The following is a 26,428-nucleotide window of genomic DNA, read 5'->3' as shown; positions in this document are numbered from 1 at the left end:
TTTCTGAGAGCAAATATTATTTTTTAAATAAAAAGCTTTATGTTGCTTTCAAGAAATAAATCAGTGTATGTCAAAGATAAAACATCTATATCTTTTACAAAACAAAAAATCTTTTGGAAAAAAAGACAACAAAAGCACAGTATTTTTTTAATCCTTGTTTTTATTGCCATCTGTTCTTTCTTCAATGGCAATGCAGTATTTCATTCCCAAAACACCTGATATTTGGCTGTACTTAGTACTTAAAGCAAGAGACAGTGAAAATCTCAGTGAAAGAAAGAATTAACAGGAAAGTCAAACTGTGTGCCTGGGATGAATAAGAGTGCAATTTAACTTGGAAATATAATGGGAGAAATTTATAAGACTACCTCCTCAAATTAAATTGAGTAGATCTTCAAATAAGTTATTTACCAAAAAGTCCTATTCTTCCTAAAATTCCAGATTATAATATGGAATGCAATTTCTCTGGTATCCATGCACCTGATGATGATTCATTCTTCTGGAACCCCAAGACCCTAGTGATTTTAGCACATTTTTGAGGTAACTGGTATATCCTGTTTTACCATAAATTGATTTACTGTTTATCTTTCTTTTTAATGTCCTAAATTTTCCTAGATTACAACTAAATTATAAGCCTTTTAACAATATAAAGCCTGTGTTTTTAGAGGCAAGCCAAATTATTCAGTTTTCATAATGCAATTCTGCTCCATTTAGTTTGGATGTTAGATAGGCTTCTCCTTAAAGATATGTTCATAATATAAGCTTTATTTCAGAAAAAGTTCAGGCAGTTTTTAAAATAATTTAAGAGTAAAATTGTGTTAACTTTGGAAGGTGGAGGTATTTAGACACATATTATTCTTGATCCCATTTACCAGACACCCACTGAAAACTCATTCCATGCCATGCAATATGGCATCTGTTATGTCCATTCTTATCCACACCTTTCCTTCAGCAGTATAGTTGGTAAGATTAGACATACAAATAAAAGGTTAAATAATATAAATAGATTTTACTATCAAACGTATGGTAGAGAAAAACTTAAAGTAGCTTTAATAGATAGACTTTAAAGATCAAATCATATCTACTTCTTGCTACATGAGTTCTCCAATGGCCTTTAAGTAAAAAGAAGTAACATTCTTTCATAAACATATTTGCCACTCCATTAAATTTATTTATATGGGCATGGCCTTAGGATTCAAATCCAGAGCTATTAGTACACAATGTTACAAAGTACAATTATATATTAAAGAAATAAACAAAAAGATGGTTTTTATGCTTCACTGATCCAAACAACTGATCTTCCTGCTGAATCCCCAATGATACCTTTTCCTGAGCTACTTATTGATAAATATGGATTGTAACTGATAATAAAAAACTTAATGTTTCAAAATCATCAGAGTATTAAAATGGTTACTTTTCTCAACTACCTATTCAGTATATTTTCTGAACATACAGAACCATGCACGTGTAATATATTATAAAATGCTAATATTTTCATGTGTCTCACTGCAGACAGAAAAGCATAGCAGGAAAAAATCAATGAAGGAAGACTCAACTTCCTTCTTTGCCATCCACTTTTGCAGGAACATTTGTCTTCCACGCATTTGGGGAAATTATCCTTTCTTTCTGGCTTCCTTTGTCCTCATAGAACGTGAGAGTAAAGTGAGAAAAATAATGTGTATTTGAACAAAAGCTAGTTTGGGGGAACCAATAAATGGAAATGACTTTCACTGTTTTAGTTTATAATTTCTGTGCTCTGTTAGAATGAGAATACCTGTGTTTACTTAATACTATCACAAATTATAAATAAAAAAGTGGCCAGTTTTTATAAATTCCTGCAACTCTAATTTTACTAATATCGTTTGACAAGATGAATTTTAGCTTAGGACTCTAATAACTATTTTTAAGAGAAACTTCTACTGGGAAGAAATCAACATCAAGAGCCCTTTCTGTGTTTTGCTTCCCAAGAGTAAGGGTAGATACTGATGATGTCCATGATCATGATCACCCTGATGACGTGTGAGCGTTTTACAACCACCACAAATAATACCACCTTCTCCCCATCAGCATAAATGTCTACTGATCCCATATCCATTCCATGCTCCCTTAGAGTAACAAAATGTCAAGCTTCAGAACTTCCATCTTAGAGATGAGGAAACTCCACCCTGGAGAATAAGTACATTATCCAATATTACACAATGATTTAATATTGTGGCTTAGATTAGAAACCAGACCACCTAACACCCACCTCAGGATTCTAACCTGGATGAAATATACTACACAAAGAACATTTCCTGGAAAACTGTGGAAGTCAGAACAGAGAGACAAACAGCAACAAAACCGTTAAAAGAGGCATAGTTAATAAATAGATTAAACTACCATTTGCTCATGAAATTCATTTATTATTCTCTTTCATAAGTTTCACCCTCTCCACTAGATTATTTATAAAGGCAAACAAATCTTTATTAAGCAACAATAGTAACATCAGCACAAGAATAAAATTTCCCCACAACCTTGTATTTCTTCACCCCCTTTTCTCTGCTTCTTCTTCAAAATAATCTTTTATAGCTGCTGCTTTGGTGTGTAGTCTTTTCAAAACCAACTCCAACTCAGCTTCTGATCTCAACATTCTCTTCATTTCAGTTTTGTAATCACCAATGACTCCCTGCTGCCAAATTCCATGTCATTTCTTTGATTTTCTAGATACCTCTGTATTCCCCAGAGGTCAGTACATCATCCTTCTTAAAACATTTTCTTCTTTAGGATTTCTTAACACTGCACTATTTTTCCTATTCCATGTATAGCTTCTTATTGGGCTCCTTTGCTGGGTGCTAGAAATATTGTGATGTCCCAGAACTCTGTTCTAAATGCCTTCCTCTTCTTTGTGTATATCCTCTCTCCAAGGCTCTGGCTTTCACTATCTTCAGTGTGCTGAAGACTGTCAAAACTGTGTCTCATAAGAGTGTCTCCTACCTACATCTGTATACTATCTTCTCTACATCTCTACTGGCATGGATAATAGTCATGAACAACTTTAAATAACCCATAGTGAATTCCTGATTTTTCTTTTTTTTTTTTTTTTTTGCGTTACACGGGCCTCTCACTGTTGTGGCCTCTCCCGTTGCAGAGCACAGGCTCCGGACGCGCAGGCTCAGCGGCCATGGCTCACGGGCCCAGCCGCTCCGTGGCATGTGGGATCTTCCCAGAATGGAGCACAAACCCGTGTCCCCTGCATCGGCAGGCAGACTCTCAACCACTGCGCCACCAGGGAAGCCCAATTCTTGATTTTTCTTTCCAAACCCATTCATTCCTCAGCATTTCATCTAAATAAATGACACTACAATCTGACCATCTGAACAAACCAAATATCTCTAAATTATTTTTCAGTTTGAGATTTTCTTTAATTTCTCTTTTTAATTTTCATCCTAATGCCTAATCCAAAGCCTGGTCCTAACTGACTTTATCCAAAAAAGAAAAGAAAAGAAACCAAAACAAAACCATAACCCCAATCCATCTACTTTTCTCCACCTTCATCACCACTTTCATTATCTCCCACCTGACCAATGTGATGACATTCAATGCGTCTCTCTGCCTATACTCTATCTCCTCTACAATTAATTTTTTACATGTAGCTAGAGTGATTTTTTTAAATGTAGCTCACATTCTGTCACTTTCCCATCTTCTTAAAATCCTGCAATAGCTTTCCATCATACCTAGAATAAAAACCAAATACTCTGATTTTACAAACCTTTATTCTGTTCAACTCTCCAACCTCATCTTCTACTCTTCCAAGTTTGTTCTGGACACACTGGCTTTCTGCATTTTTATTTCCATTTCTCTTAACTCACCAAGCATATCCAAATCCAGGGCCTTTACAAGAACAATAATAGTAGCTAACATTTATTAGACAATTAACTTTACCAAATACTGATCAAAACACTCAGCATTTATTTTTTATTTAATCTTCCCAATAACCCTTTGACTTAGGTATTATTACTGCTGTTATCCACGAGACACTGACAGGTTAAAATTTGTTCAAGTCCTTTAGAGAGTGAGAAAATCAGGATTCAAATCCAGGCAGATTTCTTAAACCATGCCTCCAATTACTTTAAAATCCTACCTTTATCTGGTTGATTCAATGACTAAACATCTTTCTCTTCAAGGATCCATGGCTGCCTGCTTGTCAATTAGATCCCAAATTAGATCCCACTTTCTTTGAAAGGTCTTCCCTACTCACCAGAAGCTACAACCTATGGACCTATTTTGTCTCCCTGTTCACCTTATATCCCCAGTATCTAGCACAGTCCTGGTACATAATAACTTCTTAGTGAATGGTTGTTTTAAAAAAAATTATTTTACATTTAAATCATAACTATTTATTTTACCCTCTACCATATTTCAGAGAAAAACCTACTGCTACAAAAAGAAAGCAAAGTCATTTTTAGTTGAGATGTCAGAAGCCTTTAACCTCTGGTATAATTTCTGTCTTAATTCCTGGCCTAAACATTACAAGGCTTAGCAGTATCTCTTTGCCATATGGATACAATACTGGGTTAGAGTCAAATACCCCAGAAGCCAAGATACCCCAAGCCACCAATGCATTATCAGTATCTGGAAATGTTGATTCATGAGATTCATGGCGTGAATCCCAGTCCCAGAGATTGTTCTTATTCAGATTTGACTAATCAATCCAACTCAATTCATACTAAAGTTATGTTGACATAAACTGAATCCAGAGGATCATTTAAACCCATTTAAACCCAGAAAACAAATCAACATCTAAAATATGCATATGACTGAGGGAAATATGAGCTTTGTGTCTTCTTGCTTTGTCCAAACTATGCTTCAGCCTTCAGGCAATAGAGGCCGCCTATGGCAAAGGGGCCAATTTTGATGATAAGGTAGGTTAAAAACCACAGTTTGAGGTTTAATTTTACAGTTTGTCCCTCTAAAATGTTATATCAAACTTTGTAACTACAAAATCTCTATTCACTTTTAGTAACAGAACAACCTGACATCATCATAATTTCTTACTGCTTGTGTTACCACTTGGTCATTTCCTCTGGGTATAAAGTTTTCTGGGGATGAACATTCCATTATGTTTATGTTTCATATTTGGGACATTATATTGATCTATATCCAGAACAAATTTAAACTGGCATCTGAGATTCTTTGTATTTTTTTTTCAAATGACCATGAAATATCATTCATCTTTAAAGGATATTTTTCAAAACATTTTAGACTGATTTTTCCTCTTATAGAAAGTAGTTATTCAACAGGAGCATATTTTTCCAAGGTCATAATCACTTACTATTTTGAAATAAAATGTACAACATTTCTACTGGAATCACACGATTAGTATCTTTTAGTACACCTCCTCCAAATGTACTAACCAATGTTATCACTTATTAGCTTTTTTTAACATCTATATGAAGTAACTGATGAATATTAAAATTCATAGTGTGGATTCTAATTTTTTTAAGATTAGAAGAACTAGAGAGATTGCATTATCAATTGTAAGACAGAGTTAGAAGTTTAAAGAACACAATTTCAAACTAGTGCTTGCAGTACTGAAACCAAATTAAAATGCAAAATATTCACAGCTTCCAATTCTGGAGACTTATTTACATCTTCAATTTCCACCTACTTCCTAAACCTGCAAGGAAGCATGGCAAATAAAAATCTGGAAATGATCTTTCAATAGGCAGTATATAAATGTGATTTTTGCTTTTTAAATTTAATGTCTGATTTTAAGTTTTTACAACTATTTTAACTTTTTAAATTATAATTAAATATTGTATGTGCATGGCTAGAAAATTATATGCTTAAATAAAAAGGACTTGGAATAAAAAGCAACAGTCTCCTCCTCCAGCTCTGCTTTCCAGAGGCAATCACATTTAATTTTAGGGCTTCAGGTGGTTAAATTTATGGCTTCAGGTGGTTAATATGCTTTTTTCCACTTTTTTTTGGTTTATCAGTTTTGGACGTTGTTTATTGACTTTCTACTCTGCAATGTGAGGATATAGATAGCCCAACCAAAGCCACTTTCTTTCTTGTTTCCTCATAATATGCTTTCATAACTATTCACTTATATTTAAATATTTATTATTTTTTCCTCAACTCTAGGAAAACTCTCTAAACACCATATTTTTAAATACAAAGACAGTTATACCCCCATCTTTCTATCATTTCTTCTTTCAATTTTTACTTTTCTCACAGTGTGAACTTTACCTATGCTTTTATGTTATCATGGTTGGAAACATTTTGTCTTTTCAATAATCACAGAACAGATGAAATGTCTGTTAAATATTCTGTAATTAGTTCACAGCCTGATTCTTCAAGTTAAACATGAGTGATTGCATTATTATCACAATGCTTATGTTGTTCTTCGGAAGCTAAGTGGTGGACTTCAATGTCTCTAAGTCAAATGTCACATCAGTGCTATTCAAATGAGACTGTTACTAGAGTTAAGTTCAAATGAATTCTCCTCTTATGTACTCCAATAACTGCCTTCACCATAACCAGTTTTTTCCTAGAAGGTCTCATACAGTATTTCTATAGATTAATTCCTCTTATTTCTGAGACCACCCTCCTAGAGATTCTGTCCATTCTGGACTAACTGTTCTCAAGGCCTTCTGCACAGCTATCACTCTGAAACAAGAAATCATATTTTCCTGATTTTCCACTGTCTGTATATTTGCTTATTTTGCTGCAATATAACCTCAAGTAACTTCTTAAAAAAGAGTGCATTGTAGGTAAACTTTGAAGTTTGCAAGTCAGAAAATATCCTTATTCTATCTGCCCCTGATTTTTCTTCCTAAATATAAAGGCACTGATTATTATCTTCAAGCATCCAGTATTGATGAAAAGCCAATGTCAGTCTAGTTCTTGTCTGCATGTGTCCAGGTCACACATTTTCTGTGAAAAGGGCCAATTTCTTCACTTCATTCAGTACCTTCTAAAATTTCAGAGTAATTTTTTTAGGAGTAAATATTTTTTCATTTATTATGGTATAGGCTTTTATTCCAAATGTTTAGGTTTTGTATCTGGGGAAATTCCATGAATAATTTCTTTGATAATTTTCTTTACTCTTTTTCTCCTCTCATTCTAGAAAGCTGCTTTTCAGATGTTGGAGCTTCTGGATCAATCCTATATGCATCCATATATTTTGTCTTATTTTCATTTTTATCTTTTTCTTTTAATTTGGGGGATAACTCTTTTTATCTTCCAACCTATTATTTTTAAAAATGAAATCATATCTTAAATTTCCAGTAGATCTTTTGTGTTTTCCTTTCACAGTATACAGTCTACAATACAAATCTCTTTAAAGACACTAGGATTTCTTCTGCTCTCTGAATTATCTCTCTTTTTATGGTGGCCTGGTTTTTCTGCACATTTATGTTGGTCATTCTTATTGTAAGCTTTTCAAAAACATATGCTAATCGTTGGTTAACCACTGATTTTTTAAAAGATTTGAACAATAAATCTGCTTGGAAATTCTGTATTTAGGTAGAAATGGACACTTCATTCCATGGTGAGTAGGCAAGGAAACTACCGATGTCAGAATGCAAGAACCTTTGTTCAGGAGCTCCAATGCTTTCATAAGTTGGCCTAAGTCTCATCAGGCAGTTAACACAGTTTTGTAGATTTTTTAAACTGCCTTCTGGGGTCCCACATCAAGGATGAATATGGTATCAATTGCTCTTAAGCAATTCTTTCAGTGGTGTTCTTGTTTTCCGGGTCCTATCTCACTTGCGACATCCTTTATACCCATGTTTCTGAATCCCGAACTTTTTAAACAATTTTTTGTTATACAAGTTTCAGGGGTACAGCATTACAATTCAACATCTTTATATACTACAAAGTGATCATCACCACAAGTCTAGTTATCATCTATCACCAAACAGTTGACCCCCTTCACTTATTTCCCCCTACCGCAAACTCTTCCCCTCTGGGAGACACTATCTGATCTCTGTATCTATCAGTTTTCTTTTGTGTTATTTTGTTTGTTCATTTGTTTCATTTTTTAGATTCCACATATGAGTGAAATCATAAGGTATTCATCATTCTCTGAATTTTTCACGTGGCATAATACCTTCAAGGTCCATCCACATTGTCATAAATGACAGTTTCTTTTTTATGGCTATGTAGTATTCCACTGTGCATACTTCTTTATCCATTCATCCACTGATGGACAATTAGGTTGTTTTCATATAATGGATATTGTAAATAATACTGCAATGAACATAGGGGTGCATGTATCTTTTCAAATTAGTGTTTTCATGCTCTTTGGATAAATACCCAGATGTAGAATAGCTGAGTCATATGGTAATACTATTCTTATGTTTTTTGAGAAATCACTATACTATTTTCCATAGTGAGTGCACCAATTTAGTCCCACCAAAGATGTAAATATGTTCCCTTATCTTCATATTCTCTCCAACATCAGTTATTTCTTATCTTTTCAATAATAGTCATTCTAACAGGCATAAGCTGATATCTCACTGTGGCTTTGATTTGCATTTCCCTAATAATTAATGATATTGAACATCTTTTCATATGCCTATCGGCCATCTGTATATTTTCTTTGGCAAACTGTCTATTCAGATCCTCTGCCCATTTTTATTCAGCTTGTTTTTTGTTGTTGAGCTGTATGAATTTTTATATGTTGTGGATATTTTTTATATGTTTTGGATATTAACTCCTTATCAGATAGATGATTTGAAAATATTTTCTCCCATTCAGCAGGTTGCCTTTTTGTTTTTTTGTTTTTTGTTTTGTGGTACGCGGGCCTCTCACTGTTGTGGCCTCTCCTGTTGTGGAGCACAGGCTCTGGATGCACAGGCTCAGTGGCCATGGCTCACAGGCCCAGCCACTCCATGGCATGTGGGATCTTCCCGGACTGGGGCATGAACCCATGTCCCCTGCATTGGCAGGCAGACTCTCAACCACTGTGCCACCAGGGAAGCCCTGCCTTTTGGTTTTGTTGATGGCTTCCATGCTGTGCAGAAGCTTTTTAGTTTGATGTTGTCTCATTAGCTTATTTTTGCTTTTGTTTCCCTTGCCTTTGGAGTCAGAGTCACAAAAACACTGCTAAGACCAATAGCAATGAGGTTACCACCTATAGTTTTTCCTAGAAATTTAATCGTTTCAGGTCTTACATTTAAGTCTTTAAACCATTTTGAGTTCATTTTTGTATATGATGTAAGATAGTGGTCTAGTTTCATTTTTTTGCATACGGCTAGCCAATTTTCCTAACACAATTTATTGAAGACTATTCTTTCTCCACTGTATATTCTTTGCTCCTATGCTGTAAATTAATTTTTCATATATGTGTGAATTTATTTCTGGGCTCTCAACTCTGCTCCATTGATCTGTGTGCGTGTTTCATGACAATACCATAATGTTTTGATTATAACAGCTTTGTAGTATAGTTTAAAATCAGTGAGCGTGACACCTCCATCTTTATTCTTCTTTCTCAAAATTGTTTTGGCTATTGAGGATCTGTTTGGTTTTGTACACATTTTAGAATTATTTGTTCTAGTTCTATGAAATATGCCACTGGAGTTTTGATAGGGGTTTGCACTGAATCTGTAGATTGCTTTGGGTAGTATGGACATTTTAATAACTATATTAACTCTTCCAATCCTTGATCATGGAATATCTTTCAGTTATTTGTGTCTTCTTCAATTTCTTTCATCAGTGTCTTACAGTTTTCAGTGTGCAGCTTGTTCACCTCTTTGGTTAAATTCATTTCTAGGTATTTTATTCTTTCTAATGCAAATGTAAAAGGGATTTTTTTTAATTTCTTTTTTCTGATAGTTCTCTATTAGCATAAGGAAATGCCACAAATTTCTGTATATTGACTTTGTATCCTGCAACATTACTGAATTTATTTATCCATTCTAACAGTTTTTCTCTTTTTTTTTTGGTGGAGTCTTTAGGATTTACTCTATACAGTAGTGTGTCATCTGAAAACAGTGACAGTTTTACTTCTTTCTTTTTGATTTAGCTGTCTTTTATTTTTTCTTCCTAATTGCTGGGGCTAGGACTTCCAATACTATGTTGAATAGAAGTGGTAATAGTGGGCATCCTTGTCTTGTTCCTGATTTGAGAGGAAAAGCTTTCAGATTACCATTGAGTATGGTGTTAGCTGTGGGTTTGTCATATATGACCTTTATTATGTGGAGGTATGTTCCCTCTATAATCACTTTATTGAGAGTTTTTATCATAAATGGATGTTGGATTTTGTCAAAAGATTTTTTCTCCATCTATTAAGATGATCATACAATTTTTATGCTTCATTTTGTTAATGTGATGTATCACATTAATTGATTTGTGGATGTTGATCCATCCTTGCATCCCTGAAATAAATCCTGCTTAATCATGGTGTATAATCCTCTTAATGTATTATTGGATTCAGTTTGCTAATATCGTGTTGGGGATTTTTACATCTATGTTCATCAAGGATATTGGCCTGTAATCTTCTTTTTTGTGTTGTCCCTGTCTGGCTTTCGTATCAGACATGTTGGTTTTGTAAAACGTGTTTGGAAGATTTCTCTCCTCCTCAGTTTTTTGGAAGAGTTTGACAAGGATAGGTATTAAATCTTCTTTGAATGTTTTGTAGAATTTTCAAGTGAAGCTGTCTGGTTCTGGGCTTTTGTTTGTTGAGAGCTTTTTGATTACAGTTTCAACCTCCTTAGTAGTAAACTTTGATTCAGATTTTCTATTTCTTCATGACTCAGTCTTGAAAAACTTGTATGTTTCCAGGGATGTATCCATTTCCTCCAGGTTATCCAATTTGTTGGCATATAACTGTTTGTAGTAGTCTCTTACAATCCTCTGTATTTCTATGGTATCAGTTGTAATTTCTCCTCTTTTATTTCTGATTTTATTTATTTGAGCCCTCTCTTTTTCTCCTGGTTAGTCTAGCTAAAGGTTTGCTGGTTCTGTCTTTTCAAATAACCGGCTCTTAGTTTCATTGATCTTTTCTATTTTTTTAGACTCCATTTATTTCTACTTTGATCTTTATCATTTCCTTCATCCTACTAATTTTGGGCTTCATTTGTTCTTTTTCTAGTTCCTTTAGGTGTCAACTCAGATTGCTTATTTGTGATTTTTCTTGTTTCTTGAGGTAGGCTTGATTGCTATGAACTTTCCCCTTAGAACCACTTTTGTTGCATCTCATAGATTTTGGTGTGTCATATTTCTATTCTCATTTGTCTCTAGGTATTTTCTGATTTCACCATTAATTTCCTCAATAACAAACTGGTTATTCAGAAGTATGCTGTTGTTACTTCATGATTATTTCCCTTTTTTATCTTCTGATTGATTTCTAGCTTCACACTATTGTGGTCAGAGAAGATGTTTCACATGATTTCACTCTTCTTGAATTGATTGACACTTGCTTTGTGACCTAACATGTGATCTATCCTGGAGAATGTCCCACATGCACTTGAGAAGAAGGTGTAGTCTGATGCTTTTGAATAGAATGTTTGGATATTTCTATTAAACCTATCTGGTCTAATGTGTCATTTCAGTCTAACATTTCCTTATTGATTTTTGTGTCTGTAATGGATTTTTGTAACCATTACTGTAAATGGGGTTTAAAGTTCCCTACTATTATTGTATTGCTTTCAGTTTTCCCCTTTAAGCCCATTAATATTTGTTTTATGTATCTAGGAGCTCCTCTGTTGGGTGGCTATACATTTATAAATGTTATATTTTCTTGTTGGATTTACGTTATCATTATGTATTGCCCTTCTTTGTCTTTTATTACAGTTTTTGGTTTAAAGTCTATTTTGTCTGATATGAGTATGACTAATACGGCATTCTTTTCATTTCCATTTGTACAAAATATTTTTTCCATCCCTTCACCTTGTTTGTATGTGTCCTTACTTCTGAAGTGAGCCTCTTGTAGACAGCATATAGATGGGTCTTGCTTTTTTATCCTTTCAGCCACTCTATGTCTTTTGACTGGCAAACTTAGTATATTTACATTTAAAGTAATTAATGATAGGTGTGTATTTACTGCCATTTTGTACACTGTTTCTGGCTTTTCTTGTGCTTCTTCTCTGTTCCTTTCTCCCTTTCTCTCTTTCCTTCTGTTTTGGCAATTATCTTTAGCATTATGTTTGAATTCCTTTCTCATTTTCCTTTTTGTATTTACTGTTAAGTTTTTTCTTTGTGATTACCTTGTGGTTCTCATAAAAACATAGTATGTTAATAGCTGTCTTTTTTCAGGTGGCAGCAACTTAAATTTGAACATATTCCAAATCTTTATTTTTTCACACTCAAGCTCCCTCATATTTTATACCTCTAATGACACATTTTACTCCTTTAACATCTGCTTATCTAAGAAATTCTTGATCTCTCCTTTAAATCTGAATGATAACCTTGTTGGTTAGAGAATTTTTGGTTGAAATGTTTCTTTCCTTTTAGCATTTTGAATATGTAATGCCCCTCCCTTCTGGCCTGTACAGTTTCTGCTGAAAAATCTTCTCATAGACTTAAGGGATTTCCCTTGTATGCAACAAGTTGTTTTTCTCTTGCTGCTTTTAGAATTCTCTCTTATGCTTAACTTTTACCATTTTAATTATGTGTTTTGGTGTATCTTTGGGTTCATCTTATTTGGAACTCTCTGGGCTTCCTGGAACTGGATGCCTGTTCCATTTCTCAGATTAGGAAATTTTCAGCCACTCTTTCTTCAAATAATTTTTCTGGCCCTTTCTCTTGCTTCCTCTTCTGAGATACCTATAATGGAAATGTTTTTCCACTTGATATTGTCCCAAAGGTCCCTTACAGTAACTACACTTTTTAAAATGGTTTATTCATTTTGCTGCTCTGTCTGGGTGACTTTCATTGTTTTGTCTTCCAGTTCATTGATTCATTCTTATTCCTTAACTGGTTTGCTGTTGAACCCTTCTAGGTTATTTTTTTGTTTTAGTTGTAACTTCTGTTTGGTACTTTTCTTATGCTTCCTCTCTCTTTGATGAAGTTCTCACTGTGTTCATCTATTCTTCTCCCAAGTTCAGTAAGCATTTTTATGACTATTTGAACATTTTATCAGGTAGATTGCTTACATTCATTTCATTTAGTTCTTTCACTGAGACTTTGTCTTGTTCTTTCTATTAGAACATGTTCCTCTATCTCATTGTGCCCAAATCTCTGTATGTGTTTCTATGTATTAGGTAAATAAGCGATTTCTCCTAGTCTTGAAGGAGTGACCCTATTTAGCACATGTCCTCAGGGGTTCCGAGGCACAATCCTGCCTGGCCACCAGAGCTAGGCACTTCACTTGTGTCCCCTGTTTGGGCTGCATGCACCCCACTATCATTGTGGGTTTGACGTGCTAGTGAACAGGGCTGCTCGTTGAAACAGCTGTGGCACCTGGCCATAGCTGCTTCTATATACTAGTTGGTGGGGCTAGGACTTAGAACACCTATGGACCCAGCCACAGCTGCTGCAAGGCACAGGTTGGCAGGAATATTACTTGGTCAGCCATGAGGCCTAGCCAAGGCACAGGGGTGGGTGGGGGTTTCAGAGGGATGCATCCACTGGCACTAACAGGTTAGAGGAAGAATGGCAAAATGGCAACCACCAGCACGGGCATTAGCAAGGTAGCCTGAGGCTGCAAAATTGCTCCCAGCAGTGTCTCAGTCTCCAAGTAGTATCCCAACTGCTTTCCACCTCTCCAGAAGATGCTTAAAAATTAGGAAGTGGGTCCCCTTCACCTTTGGTTCACAAGTTCACAAGCTTTTCATGGTGGTGCTTGGTTTTTCCCTCAGCAAGAGGCCCCATCTGTCTTATCTACCCATCTCAACGCTGTCCTTTTACCACTGGTTGTGGAGGCTCTGTTCATCCAGCTTTCAGGTCCCTTACCAAGGGAATTATTCCATATGTAGTTGTACATTTGCTGTATCCATGGGAGAAGGTGAGTTCAGGATCTCCCTACACTGCTATTTTGAACCCTCTTAGATCCGAAGTCCCTTTTTTTTTTAATTTATTTTTTATTCTTATTAGTCATCCATTTTATATACATCAGTATATATATGTCAAGCCCAATCTCCCAAATTATCAAAACAACACCCCCACCCACTGCCACTTTCCCCCTTTACTGTCCGTACATTTGTTCTCTATATCTGTGTCTCAATTTCTGTGCTGCAAACCAGTTCATCTGTACCATTTTTCTAGGTTCCAAATAAATGCGTTAATATGCGATATTTGTTTTTCTCTTCCTGACTTACTTCACTCTGTATGACAGTCTCTAGATCCATCCACGTCTCTACAAATGACCCAGTTTCATTCCTTTTTATGGCTGAGTAATATTCCATTATATATATATACCACAACTTCTTTATCCATTCGTCTGTCGATGGGCATTTAGGTTGCTTCCATGGCCTGGCTATTCTAAATAGTGCTGCAATGAACACTGGGGTGCATGTGTCTTTTTGAATTATGGTTATCTCTGGGTATATACCCAGTAGTGGGACTGCTGGGTCATATGATAATTCTATTTTTAGTTTTTTAAGGAACCTCCATACTGTTCTCCATAGTGGCTGTATCAATTTACATTCCCACCAACAATGCAAGAGGCTTTCCTTTTCTCCACACCCTCTCCAGCATTTGTTGTTTGTAGATTTTCTGATGATGCCCATTCTAACTGGTGTAAGGTGACACCTCATTGTAGTTTTGATTTGCACTTCTCTAATAATTAGTGATGTCGAGCAGCTTTTCATGTGCTTCTTGGCCATCTGTATATCTTCTTTAGAGAAATGTCTATTTAGGTCTTCTGCCCATTTTTGGATTGAGTTGTTAGTTTTTTTTAATATTGAGCTGCATGAGCTCTTTACATATTTTGGGATTAATCCTTTGTCTGTTGATTTGTTGGCAAATGTTTTCTCCCATTCTGAGGGGTGTCTTTTCGTCTTCTTTATGGTTTCCTTCACTGTGCAAACACTCTTAAGTTTCATTAGGTCCCATTTGTTTATTTTTGTTTTTATTGCCATTACTCTAGGAGGTGGATCCAAAAAGACCTTGCTGTGATTTATGTCAAAGAGTGTTTTTCCTCTAAAAGCTTTATAATGCCTGGTCTTACATTTAGGTCTCTAATCCATTTTGAGTTTATTTTTGAGTATGGTGTTAAGGAGTGTTCTAACTTCATTCTTTTGCATATAGCTGTCCAGTTTTCCCAGCATCATTTATTGAAGAGACTGTCTTTTCTCCATTGTATATCCTTGCCTCCTTTGTCGTAGATTAGTTGATCATAGGTGTGTGGGTTTATCGCTGGGCTTTCTATCTTGTTCCATTGATCTATATTTCTGATTTTGTGCCAGTACCATATTGTCTTGATTACTGTAGCTTTGTAGTATAGCCTGAAGTCAGGGAGTCTGATTCCTCCAGCTCCACTTTTCCCCCTCAACACTGCTTTGACTATTCGGTGTCTTTTGTGTCTCCATACAAATTTTAAGATTTTTTTTCTAGTTCTGTTAAAAATGCCATTGGTAATTTGATAGGAATTGCACTGAATCTGTAGATTGCTTTGGGAAGTATAGTTATTTTCACAATATTGATTCTTCCAATCCAAGAACATGGTATATCTCTCCATTTGTTGGTATCATCATTAATTTCTTTCATCAGTGTCTTATAGTTTTCTGCATACAGGTCTTTTGTCTCCATAGGTAGGTTTATTCCTAGGTATTTTATTCTCTTTCTTGCAATGGTAAATGGGAGTGTTTCTGTAGTCTCTCTTTCAGATTTTTCATCATTAGTATACAGGAAAGCAAGAGATTTAAGTGCATTAATTTTGTACCCTGCAACTTTACCAAATTCACTGAGTAGCTCTAGCAGTTTTGTGGTGGCATCTTTAGGATTCTCTATGCATAGTATCATGTGATCTGCAAAGAGTGGCAGTTTTACTTCTTCTTTTCCAATTTAGATTCCTTTTATTTCTTTTTCTTCTCTGATTGCCGTGGCTAGGACTTCCAAATCTATGTTGAATAATAAGGTGAGAGTGGACATCCTTGTCTTGTTCCTGATCTTAGTGGAAATGCTTTCAGTTTTTCACCAATAAGAATGATGTTTGCTGTGGGTTTGTCATATACGCCCTTTATTATGTTGAGGGAGGTTCTCTCTATGCCCACTTTCTGGAGAGCTTTTATAATAAATAGGTGTTCAATTTTGTAAAAAGCTTCTTCTGCACCTACTGAGATGATCATATGGTTTTTCTTCTTCAATTTGTTAATATGGTGTATCACATTGATTGATTTGCGTACACTGAAGACTCCTTGCATCCCTGGGATACATCCCACTTTATCATGGTGTATGATCCTTTTAATGTGTTGTTCAATTCTGTTTGCATCTATATTCATAAGTGATATTGGTCTGTAATTTTTTTTATAGTATCTTTGTCTAGTTTTGGTATCAGGGTGATGGTGGCCTCATAGAATGAGTTTAGGAGTTCCTCCCTCTGCAATTTTTTGGAAGAGTTTGAGAAGGATGGGTGTTAGCTCTTCTCTAAATGTTTGATAGAATTCACCTGTGAAGCCATTTGGTCCTGGACTTTTGTTCGTTGGAAGATTTTTAATCACAGTTTCAATTTCATTACTTGTGTTTGGTCTGTTCGTATTTTCTATTTCTTCCTGGTTCAGTCTTGGAAGGTTATACCTTTCTAAGAATTCGTCCATTTCTTCCAGGTTGTCCACTTTACTGGCAAAGAGTTGCTTGTAGTAGTCTCTTCGGATGCATTGTATTTCTGCAGTGTCTGTTGTAACTTCTTTTTCATTCCGAATTGTACTTATCTGAGTACTCTCACTCTATTTCTTGATGAGTTTGGCTAATGGTTTATCAATTTTGCTTGTGTTCTCAAAGAACCATCTTTTAGTTTTATTGATCTTTGCTACTGCTTTCTTTGTTTCTATTTCATTTATTTCTGCTGTGATCTTTATGATTTCCTTCCTTCTGCTAATTTTGGGTTTTGTTTGTTCTTCTTTCTCTAGTTCATTTAGGTGTAAGGTTAGATTGTTTATTTGAGATTTTTCTTTTTTATTGAGGTTGGCTCGTATAGCTATAAACTTCCCTCTTAGAACTGCTTTTGCTGCCTCCCATAGGTTTTGGATCATCGTGTTTTCATTGTCATTTGTCTCTAGGCATTTTCTGATTTCCTCTTTGATTTCTTCAGTGATGTCTTGGTTATTTAGTAATGTATTTTTTAGCCTCCATGTGTTTGTGCTTTTTACGTGTTTTTCCCTGTAATTCATTTCTAATCTCATAGCGTTGTGGTTGGAAAAGATGCTTGGTATGATTTCAATTTTCTTATATTTACTGAGGCTTGATTTGTGACCCAAGATATGATCTATCCTAGAGAATGTTCTGTGCGCAGTTGAGAAGAAAGTGTAATCTGCTGTTTTTGGATGGAGTGCTGTAGAAATATCAATTAAATCTATCTGGTCTATTGTGTCATTTAAAGCTTCTGTTTCCTCATTAATTTTCTCTTTGGATGATCTGTCCGTTGGTGTAAGTGAGGTGTTAAAAGTCCCCCACTATTATTGTGTTACTGGCAATTTCCTCTTTTATAGCTGTTAGCAGTTGCCTTATGTACTGAGGTGCTCCTATGTTGGGTGCATACATATTTATAATTGTTATATCTTCTTCTTGGATTGATCCCTTGATCATTATGTAGTGTCCTTCCTTGTCTCTTGCAACACTCTTTATTTTAAAGTCTATTTTATCTGATATGAGTATTGCTACTCCAGCTTTCTTTTGATTTCCATTAGCATGGATTATCTTTTTCCCATGCCTTCACTTTCAGTCTGTATGTGTCCCTAGGTCTGAAGTGGGTCTCTTGTAGACAGCATATAGATGGGTCTTGTTTTTGTATCCATTCAGCAAGCCTGTGTCTTTTGGTTGGAGCATTTAATCCATTCATGCTTAAGGTAATTATCGATATGTATGTTCCTATGACCATTTTCTTAGTTTTGGGTTTGTTTTTGTAGATCCTTTTCTTCTCTTGTGTTTCCCACTTAGAGAAATTCCTTTAGCATTTGTTGTAGAGCTGGTTTTTTGGTGCTGAATTCTTTTAGCTTTTGCTTGTCTGTAAAGCTTTTGATTTCTCCATTGAATCTGAATGAGTTCCTTGCTGGGTAGAGTAATCTTGATTGTAGGTTCTTCCCTTTCATCACTTTAAGTATATCATGCCACTCCCTTCTGGCTTGTAGAATTTCTGCTGAGAAATCAGTTGTTAACCTTATGGGAGTTTCCTTGTATGTTATTTGTCATTTTACCCTTGCTGCTTTCAATAATTTTTTTTTTTGTTTAATTTTTGCCAATTTGATTACTATGTGTCTTGGCATGTTTCTCCTTAGGTTTATCCTGTATGGGACTCTCTGTGTTTCCTGGACTTGGGTGGATATTTCCTTTCCCATGTTAGGGAAGTTTTCAAGTATAATCTCTTCAAATATTTTCTCTGGTCCTTTCTCTCTCTCTTCTCCTTCTGGTACCCTTATACTGCAAATGTTGTTGCGTTTAATTTTGTCCCAGATGTCTCTTAGGCTGTCTTCATTTCTTTTCATTCTTTTTTTTCTATTCTGTTCTGCAGCAGTGAATTCCACCATTCTGTCTTCCAGGTCACTTATCCGTTCTTCTGCCTCAGTTATTCTGCTACTGATTCCTTCTAGTGTAATTTTCATTTCAGTTATTGTATTGTTCATCTCTGTTTTTTTGTACTTTAATTCTTCTAAGTCTTTGTTAAACACTTCTTGCATCTTGTCGATCTTTGCCTCCATTCTTTTTCCAAGGTCCTGGATCATCTTCACTATCATCATTCTGAATTGTTTTTCTGGATGGTTGCCTATCTCCATTTCATTTAGTTGTTTTTCTTAGGTTTTATCCTGTTCCTTCATCTGGTACATAGCCCTCTGCCTTTTCACCTTGTCTATCTTTCTGTGAATATGGTTTTTGTTCCACAGACTACAGGACTGTAGTTCTTCTTGCTTCTGCTGTCTGCCCTCTGGTGGACGAGGCTATCTAAGAGGCTTGTGCAAGTTTCCTGATGGGAGGGACTAGTGGTGGGTAGAGCTGGCTGTTGCTCTGGTGGGCAGAGCTCAGTAAAACTTTAACCCACTTTACTGCTGTTGGGTGGGATTGGGTTCCCTCCCTGTTGGTTGTTTGGCCTGAGGCAACCCAACACTGGAGCCTACCCAGGCTCTTTGGTGGGGCTAATGGCAGACTCTGGGAGGGCTCATGCCAAGGAGTACTTCCCAGAACTTCTGCTGCCAGTGTCCTTGTCCTCACGGTGTGCCAGAGCCACCCCCCACTTTTTCAGGAGACCCTCCAACACTAGCAGGTAGGTCTGGTTCAGTGTCCCCTGGGGTCACTGCTCCTTCCCCTGGGTCCCGATGTGCACATTACTTTGTGTGTGCCCTCGTAGAGTCTCTGTTTTCCCCAGTCCTGTTGTTCTGCAATCAAATCCCGCTGCCTTCTAATTCTGATTCTCAGGAATTCCTCCTCCCACTGCGGGACCCCCAGGTTGGGAATCCTGACGTGGGGCTCACAACCTTCACTCTAGTGGGTGGACTTCTGTGGTGTAAGTGTTCTCCAGTTTGTGAGTCACCCACCCAGCAGTTATGGGATTTGATTTTATTGTGAATGCGCCCCTCCTACAGTCTCATTGTGGCTTCTCCTTTGTCTTTGGATGTGGGGTATCTTTTCTGGTGAGTTCCAGTGTCCTCCCGTCAATGACTGTTCAGAAGTTAGTTGCGATTCTGGTGTTCTCGCAAGAGGGAGTGAGGTCACATCCTTCTACTCCACCATCTTCAAAGACGATTTTAATAAAAATTATCTAGGACAACTTTAAGCAGCCTAGTATATCAGGAACCCTTGCAACTGCTACAGGCTTCTTTCCTCCACACTGTTTCCAGACAAGGCTGTGTGCCCTCTAAGGAGCTGCTTCCATATACAGTCCTCAAGTATATTATGTTAAAAGACAAAGGTTCCTCCCATTAGGTTAAAAAATCCAACTATAAAATCCACCTATGCTCCACTTATAGAAAACATATCTATCTCCCAAGCCTCCAGGAAAGATTCATAATATGTATGGTAAATCCTTTTATCAGTTTTCCTACCACGTGTGTGTCACGGCGAGGTGTCCCTTACTTCTCTTCAAGGCAGAGCAGCTCCATCCTCAGCTCTTATCTCCTCTGCTTAGACACTAATGCATTTTATTTCATCCTACACCTTTAATTATCACTCTCCATCACTTTCTGCCTTCCAGAAATTTGTTAAAAATTTCTTCTCTGGGCTTCCCTTGTGGTGCATTGGGTTTCCCTGGTGGTGCAGTGGTTAAGAATCCACCTGCCAATGCAGGGGACACAGATTCGAGCCCTGGTCCAGGAAGATCCCACATGTCGCAGAGCAACTAAGCCCGTGTGCCGCAACTACTGAGCCTGCACTCTAGAGCCTGTGTGCCACAACTACTGAGCCTGAGTGCTACAACTACTGAAGCCCGCACGCCTAGAGCCCATGCTCCGCAACGAGGAGCCACCACAGAGAAGCCTGCATGCCACAACAAAAATAGCCCCTGCTCACTGCAACTAAAGAAAGCCTGCACACAGCAACGAGGACCCAATGCAGCCAAAAATAAACAAATAAATAAATAAAGAAATTTATTAAAAACAAAAAGTTTATTCTCCACTAATGGCTCTGTACCATTCCCTTTGCTTTGGGTTTTTTCCCCCATGTTTTACTCCTTTACTATTTTAATGAGATTTTGCAAAATAAAGGAGATAAAAGCACCATCATCTTAGCCAGTTACTTTTCATATTTTATCTATTTTTGCTATTTGTATTCTGTTCAACAAAAGTATTTATTTTTCATGCATAAGGAAGAAGTCACATATTTTATTTGTGGTGTTTTTTAGGGGGAGCAATGTCTTTCTATTTATTTCCATACACTTATAGTTTAAATTTTCATGCACTTACCATTGTGAATTTAGAAATATTTATGTAGGTCATCATTAAAGATCATATTACTTTCACTTATTTAGTGCATTCAGAGAATATACGCAACATATTCTTTCAGGATACATTTACTTTTTTCTAGTTCAAACTGATACTATTTTATTCACATATTGTTCATGTGTTTATACCAAGTTGAGCTAATATATTCTAAATAGGTTTAACTGAAGATCTTGCTATTCAATATAGATAATGCCACAAAGACTTCTGATTTGCTCAGTTTAACAGGTCTTAGGAAGTTATAAAGTAATTCCTTTATATAAAACATATAAAGATGCTATCACATCTAGTTTCTTCAAAAAAGAAGAAAAAAATATATTCGGTTTAGGTTTCATGAAAAGCTGGAGATTACTAAATGTGTAGTTATCACTGAAGCAATAGCACAAAATATAATGTTATCGTTCATCATCTTTCTAACTGCATGGCTTAGTATTCTGCCCATTACAAATTATTCTTATGAGGAACACACATAGAGAAAAATGAGGCAAAATAAGCCCTAAGTTACAATTAATTTTGTCCTTTATTTGCTTTGGGGATCTGTTCTTTCCCTTCCAAACATACAGGAACTGACAGGCACTAAGTAGAAATTTATCAGTTCTAAGGATAGGCAGAGGAGGATCTAAGAAACATGGGCCATATAGAACAATTTTTTTAAAGTAAAAAAAGAACACAAAGAAAAGAGGAGTATAAATGGATAGGAAAATTTCTTTGTTTAGACCAAAAGTCAACATTTACAGGCAGTCATATTGCCTTTCACAATGTGTACGATAAATCACTTTTAAATTATTCTGTTGTAAAAATCTCACAAAACGCCTGGGTTTCTTTTTGGTTTAGACTTTGGCATTTATGAAGTCCAAGCTTTTCCTAAGATTTTATTCATAGATAGAGTGATAAAAAATATAATTTTTCAAGAAAGTCACTAGTTTTTTATCGTGTATTACATCAATTGATACTCTACATCTTTCACTGCATGGGACTACAGGGTATGAGGGCTTGAGTTTTGTGGGGGTTTTTCCCTGTATCTTTAGGGCTGCTCTATCAGGCTTGCACAAGGCATTTACCTTTCAAAACTCTACGTCTTTCAGGTAGATTGTGATTACATTTTTTTAAATTATATTCTATAAATATAACTTTCACAGGAGCTGCTCATTTACCAATACAAACTGAAAATCGACTTAACAAGAGTTCTTTCTGGCTTGCATAAGTAGTCCAAAGTCTCAAAGCATGAGCAGAGAGGGTCAGGTGAGGGGAAGCTGATGATCAGGTAAACAGCATCATGGAAAATTTAATTTTGCTGACTTCTTTACTTAGAAGCAGCAGCTGGACTGGTATAATGATAATGACGTTCCTCATTTATCTCTTTCCAGATTGTATAAATAATTTCCCATTTTAAAATTCCACACTTTAGATTTAGAGCACTGAAAAAGCAACTACTCATGGTTCAAATTATAGTTAAATGCATAGCATCCCACATGAATGATCATTTATTCAGAATGTGGTATTAATTCTATTTGCTTTGTTTTAGGATTCCTTTCTTTGCTCTTGGTGTAAGTATGTGTGTTGGAATTATTGCCATGTTCACCCAACATGTTCATGTTACTCTAATTCCAGCATGTGGCAAATTGATGAAAATCACAGGCCCAGTTACAGTCAAGACATCTGGAACCCGATTTGGCGCTTGGATGACAGATCCCCTAGCATCTGAAAAAAATAACAGAGTATGTTGCTTCCTCAAATGCCTTTGCTTAGAATTATGTTTTATTTAAGCTTTATGCCTACTAGACCATCCATTATTTTTCAGGGATATTAGTTTCAACTTGAAAAGTGTTACACTGTTTGCAAATATTTTCAGTTTGATAATATTAACATATCTACAGATACATGGCAAACTTATTTTAGTAAAATGTTCTATCCTATAATTCATCAGTATAGTGAGTCTAATTTTTTATTGGTTATTACTGTTTTATGCTTGAAAAGGGCTAGTTACAAGTATACAAATTTTTCTGTACATTCCTTCTAGAATTTGCTCCTTGGTGTGAAAAAAAAACTAAATAAGTAAAAAAGCTCAAGAGCTACCCAATTCACTGAACAAGCTAAAATATACCTAGAATCTAGGGGTAATTTTAAAGAAAACAGCGTAGAGGGTATTTGGCAATGCCTGTATTATGAAAATCAGTATACTAGAGACTTACCATAGCTCCATTTATGTTCTATTACAGAACTCAGTACACATTAGGATTTTCAAGGGTTACATCCAAGCAAGTTTAGTAGCTAAGTTAGTAAAATTATTTCATTAAAAGGTGGTTGTACCTATCAGCTGATCCAATGAACAAGTATTACTAGAAGGTTCTTTGTTATCCATAAAGGAAAAATAAGTTGAATGCTCAAAATTAAGCCATATATTTTTCAGAGCAAGGGATGGAATAAATAAATTTTCTGAACGTGATATTTTTTGCAGTTATTACTAATCAAATTGATCAGGTAAATGAAAAAAGTGATGTTATTTGCATTGAAATATGTTTGATTCACTCAGTGATATGCACTGAATGGTTAAAAAATTTTTAAAACAACAAAAAAGAAAGGACAAAAAGCAAATCAACTTCAAGGCAGTACATTTAGTTGTTTCCTTTCCACACAGACCATGTCACTATTTTTGCAAAAGCCTGCAGTACTATCAAACTGCAACAGGTAAGTGGTAAGAGAATCTTCCAGAGCCTGAGAATGACAATATTAATATGTGCTGATTCTCACTGTCTTTATTTTGGAATTCTCAAAAAAGTACAGAATTTAATTACTCCATTTTTTCCTTCTTCCCAGGTTTGGTACATGGACAGTTATACTAACAATAAAATTGTCCGTGAGTACAAATCAATTGCAGACTTTGTCAGCGGGGCCGAATCAAGGACATACAACCTCCCGTTCAAATGGGCAGGAACTAACCATGTTGTCTACAATGGCTCACTCTATTTTAACAAGTATCAGAGTAACATCATCATCAAATACAGCTTTGATATGGGGAGAGTGCTTGCCCAAAGAAGCCTGGAGTATGCTGGTTTTCACAACGTTTACCCTTACACATGGGGTGGGTTCTCTGACATCGACCTAATGGCTGATGAAATCGGGCTGTGGGCTGTGTATGCAACTAACCAGAATGCAGGCAATATTGTCATCAGCCAACTTAACAAAGATACCTTGGAGGTAATGAAGAGCTGGAGCACTGGCTATCCCAAGAGAAGTGCGGGGGAATCCTTCATGATCTGTGGGACACTGTATGTCACCAACTCCCACTTAACTGGAGCCAAGGTGTATTATTCCTATTCCACCAAAACCTCCACATATGAGTACACGGACATTCCCTTTCATAACCAATACTTTCACATATCCATGCTTGACTACAATGCAAGAGATAGAGCTCTTTATGCCTGGAACAATGGTCACCAGGTCCTATTCAATGTCACCCTTTTCCACATCATTAAGACTGAGGATGACACATAAGCAAATGTAATTTGTGTTCATTGATCTAACAGTGTCATCTGTGATAAACTCTATAGGACCCCTTCTGGTTTTTCTTTATAATAACTTTCATCATTTCTCCAAAGCATTTTTTGTTATAAAGTTGGTGTTTCAAAAAACATCTGAGCCTGTATAAACTAACCTGTTGGAAACACATCTTAACTCCTAAATTTACAAGGCCTATCATGTCCTTGTCATGAAAAGCACTAAAATGAGTTTAAGTGGCTAAAGTCATAGTTTTACAAAAGATTAATGATCTGCCTTATATTAGAGTCAGAGATTAATGGTGGCTTAAATGCATGAAATGTCTTTTTTTTTTTTAACTCTGTCATTTTTTTACTGTCTTTTGCTCCACATCAGAAAATATTTTGGTAGGAATTAGGGGGAAAAAAAAGCACTTCCCCGCCATTTATTTCTAAAAACGATTTAAGGATCTTATTTATATGAGAAAATATTATTAATCATTTTGCTGTTATACAGTTCTCTGATGCGGTGCTGTACAGTCATTTTTAAATCTCTTGCTAACATTTTATTGGCAATAGGTATTTCTACCATTGTAACCACCATTGTGCAACTGTATCTCTTCACTTCTGTGAAAGTAAGTAATATTTTTTTATAAAATACACTGAAGTTTAATCTCAGTAATCATTATGGGTCACTTTTTCAAGAGTGGTCAAAAAGGAAGTATCTTCTCAGCTTACCCCTTTACATAAGCATTATAAACTAAAAAGAAAATCAAACCAGATTCCTTACAATAGAGTCTTTATTTTACCCCAAGTTTACTGGACCACTGACATGGAATCCTAAAATTGATTCAGTAAGGATGAGTTATTCTGATCACTCCACTGAAAGCAACCCATATAGTTGCTTGCAAAGATGCAGTTGAGTCACAACTGACTTGAGTTGACTCTACTCATTTATTACACATTCAAATTCTGTTCTTTATAATTAAATATATTAATGTTTTAACTTAAATTTTACACACAACTGGCAATAATGTAATTTCTTGTGTCAGGACTCTAAAAGTACAGGAAGCACATGTGAAAACTCTTAAAAATAAAATTTCTGTAATGTCATCTAGACTTATAAATTCTGGAGAGCTACTGGCAAGATTGTGCAAAAGAAAATTGTGGGAAAACTTGGGAGTTGTCTGTGTGGTTTATTGTATAAATAACCAATTTAGAAAACAACATGGGACAGCAACCCCCTGTTACCCTAATTCATTGTGTGCAGAAATACTGTAACCAAAAAATAAAGCTTTAATAATATTTTATGTTAATAACACCAAAAACATATAATCAATATATATAAAACATATCACTGAGTTTGGAGGTACTTTCCACATACTTACCTAAGGCAGTTTTATGGAAACTAGTGTGGGTTGGTTTTACAATTTAAAAAGCATATTCTATAATAAATAATATATAACTTAAGCTCTTGTGAATGTTTAGTTTCACACATATGCAAATCATCATTTCCTTTGTAAAGTAAGAATATAATAAATCAGATAAGGCATTGTATAAAGAAATAATACTTAAGAGTAATTCATTTCAAATGTCACAAGTAAAACATCATTCTCAAATAGCTCACTGTCAAAACTGTAGTATGAAAAACTCAATCTCAAAATTGTTAAAATTTAACAAAGATTTCTTTTTTTGCCTACAAAAAGTTATTAGCATGATTTAATGACCATTCTGAGTTCTTCTGCAATGCTGTCTTCTCTTTTAAACATTTATATATGTTCTCCTCTGCTTCTGAAAGTTAGAAAATTTATGGGACTCACTTGTCATTGTACACACACCACAAAAATAATCAGTCAATACTTTGTACATCAAGAGTTTGTATGAAGAAAGAAAGTCAATTTCAGAAATGAATGAGTTTTTAGTATATGGCCTCTAGCAGATATC

The 26,428-nt window shown here is 35.6% G+C and overlaps 1 protein-coding gene across 3 annotated transcripts in view; it reads left to right on the top strand.

Moving 5' to 3' along the window:
- The window catches only part of OLFM3 (olfactomedin 3), a 195,225-nt gene extending 169,074 nt beyond the window's left edge, over positions 1-26,151 (top strand). Inside the window, exons 5-6 of one of the 3 annotated variants that reach the window (XM_032641549.1) lie at positions 22,620-22,726; positions 23,826-26,151. In XM_032641549.1, the coding sequence (XP_032497440.1) occupies positions 22,620-22,726; positions 23,826-24,503 (785 nt within the window). In that variant the 3' untranslated portion in view covers positions 24,504-26,151. The remainder of the gene's footprint in view (positions 1-22,619; positions 22,727-23,825) is intronic. The other 2 variants (XM_032641558.1, XM_032641566.1) reach the window with 2 other exon arrangements.
- The last annotated feature ends 277 nt before the right edge of the window (positions 26,152-26,428 follow it).

The sequence above is a fragment of the Phocoena sinus genome, chromosome 1 (genome assembly GCF_008692025.1).
Source record: "Phocoena sinus isolate mPhoSin1 chromosome 1, mPhoSin1.pri, whole genome shotgun sequence".
Taxonomy (NCBI): Eukaryota; Metazoa; Chordata; class Mammalia; order Artiodactyla; family Phocoenidae; genus Phocoena; species Phocoena sinus.
The sequence above is the reverse complement of the archived record's forward strand: the minus strand, read 5'-3'. Positions and strand labels throughout refer to the sequence as shown.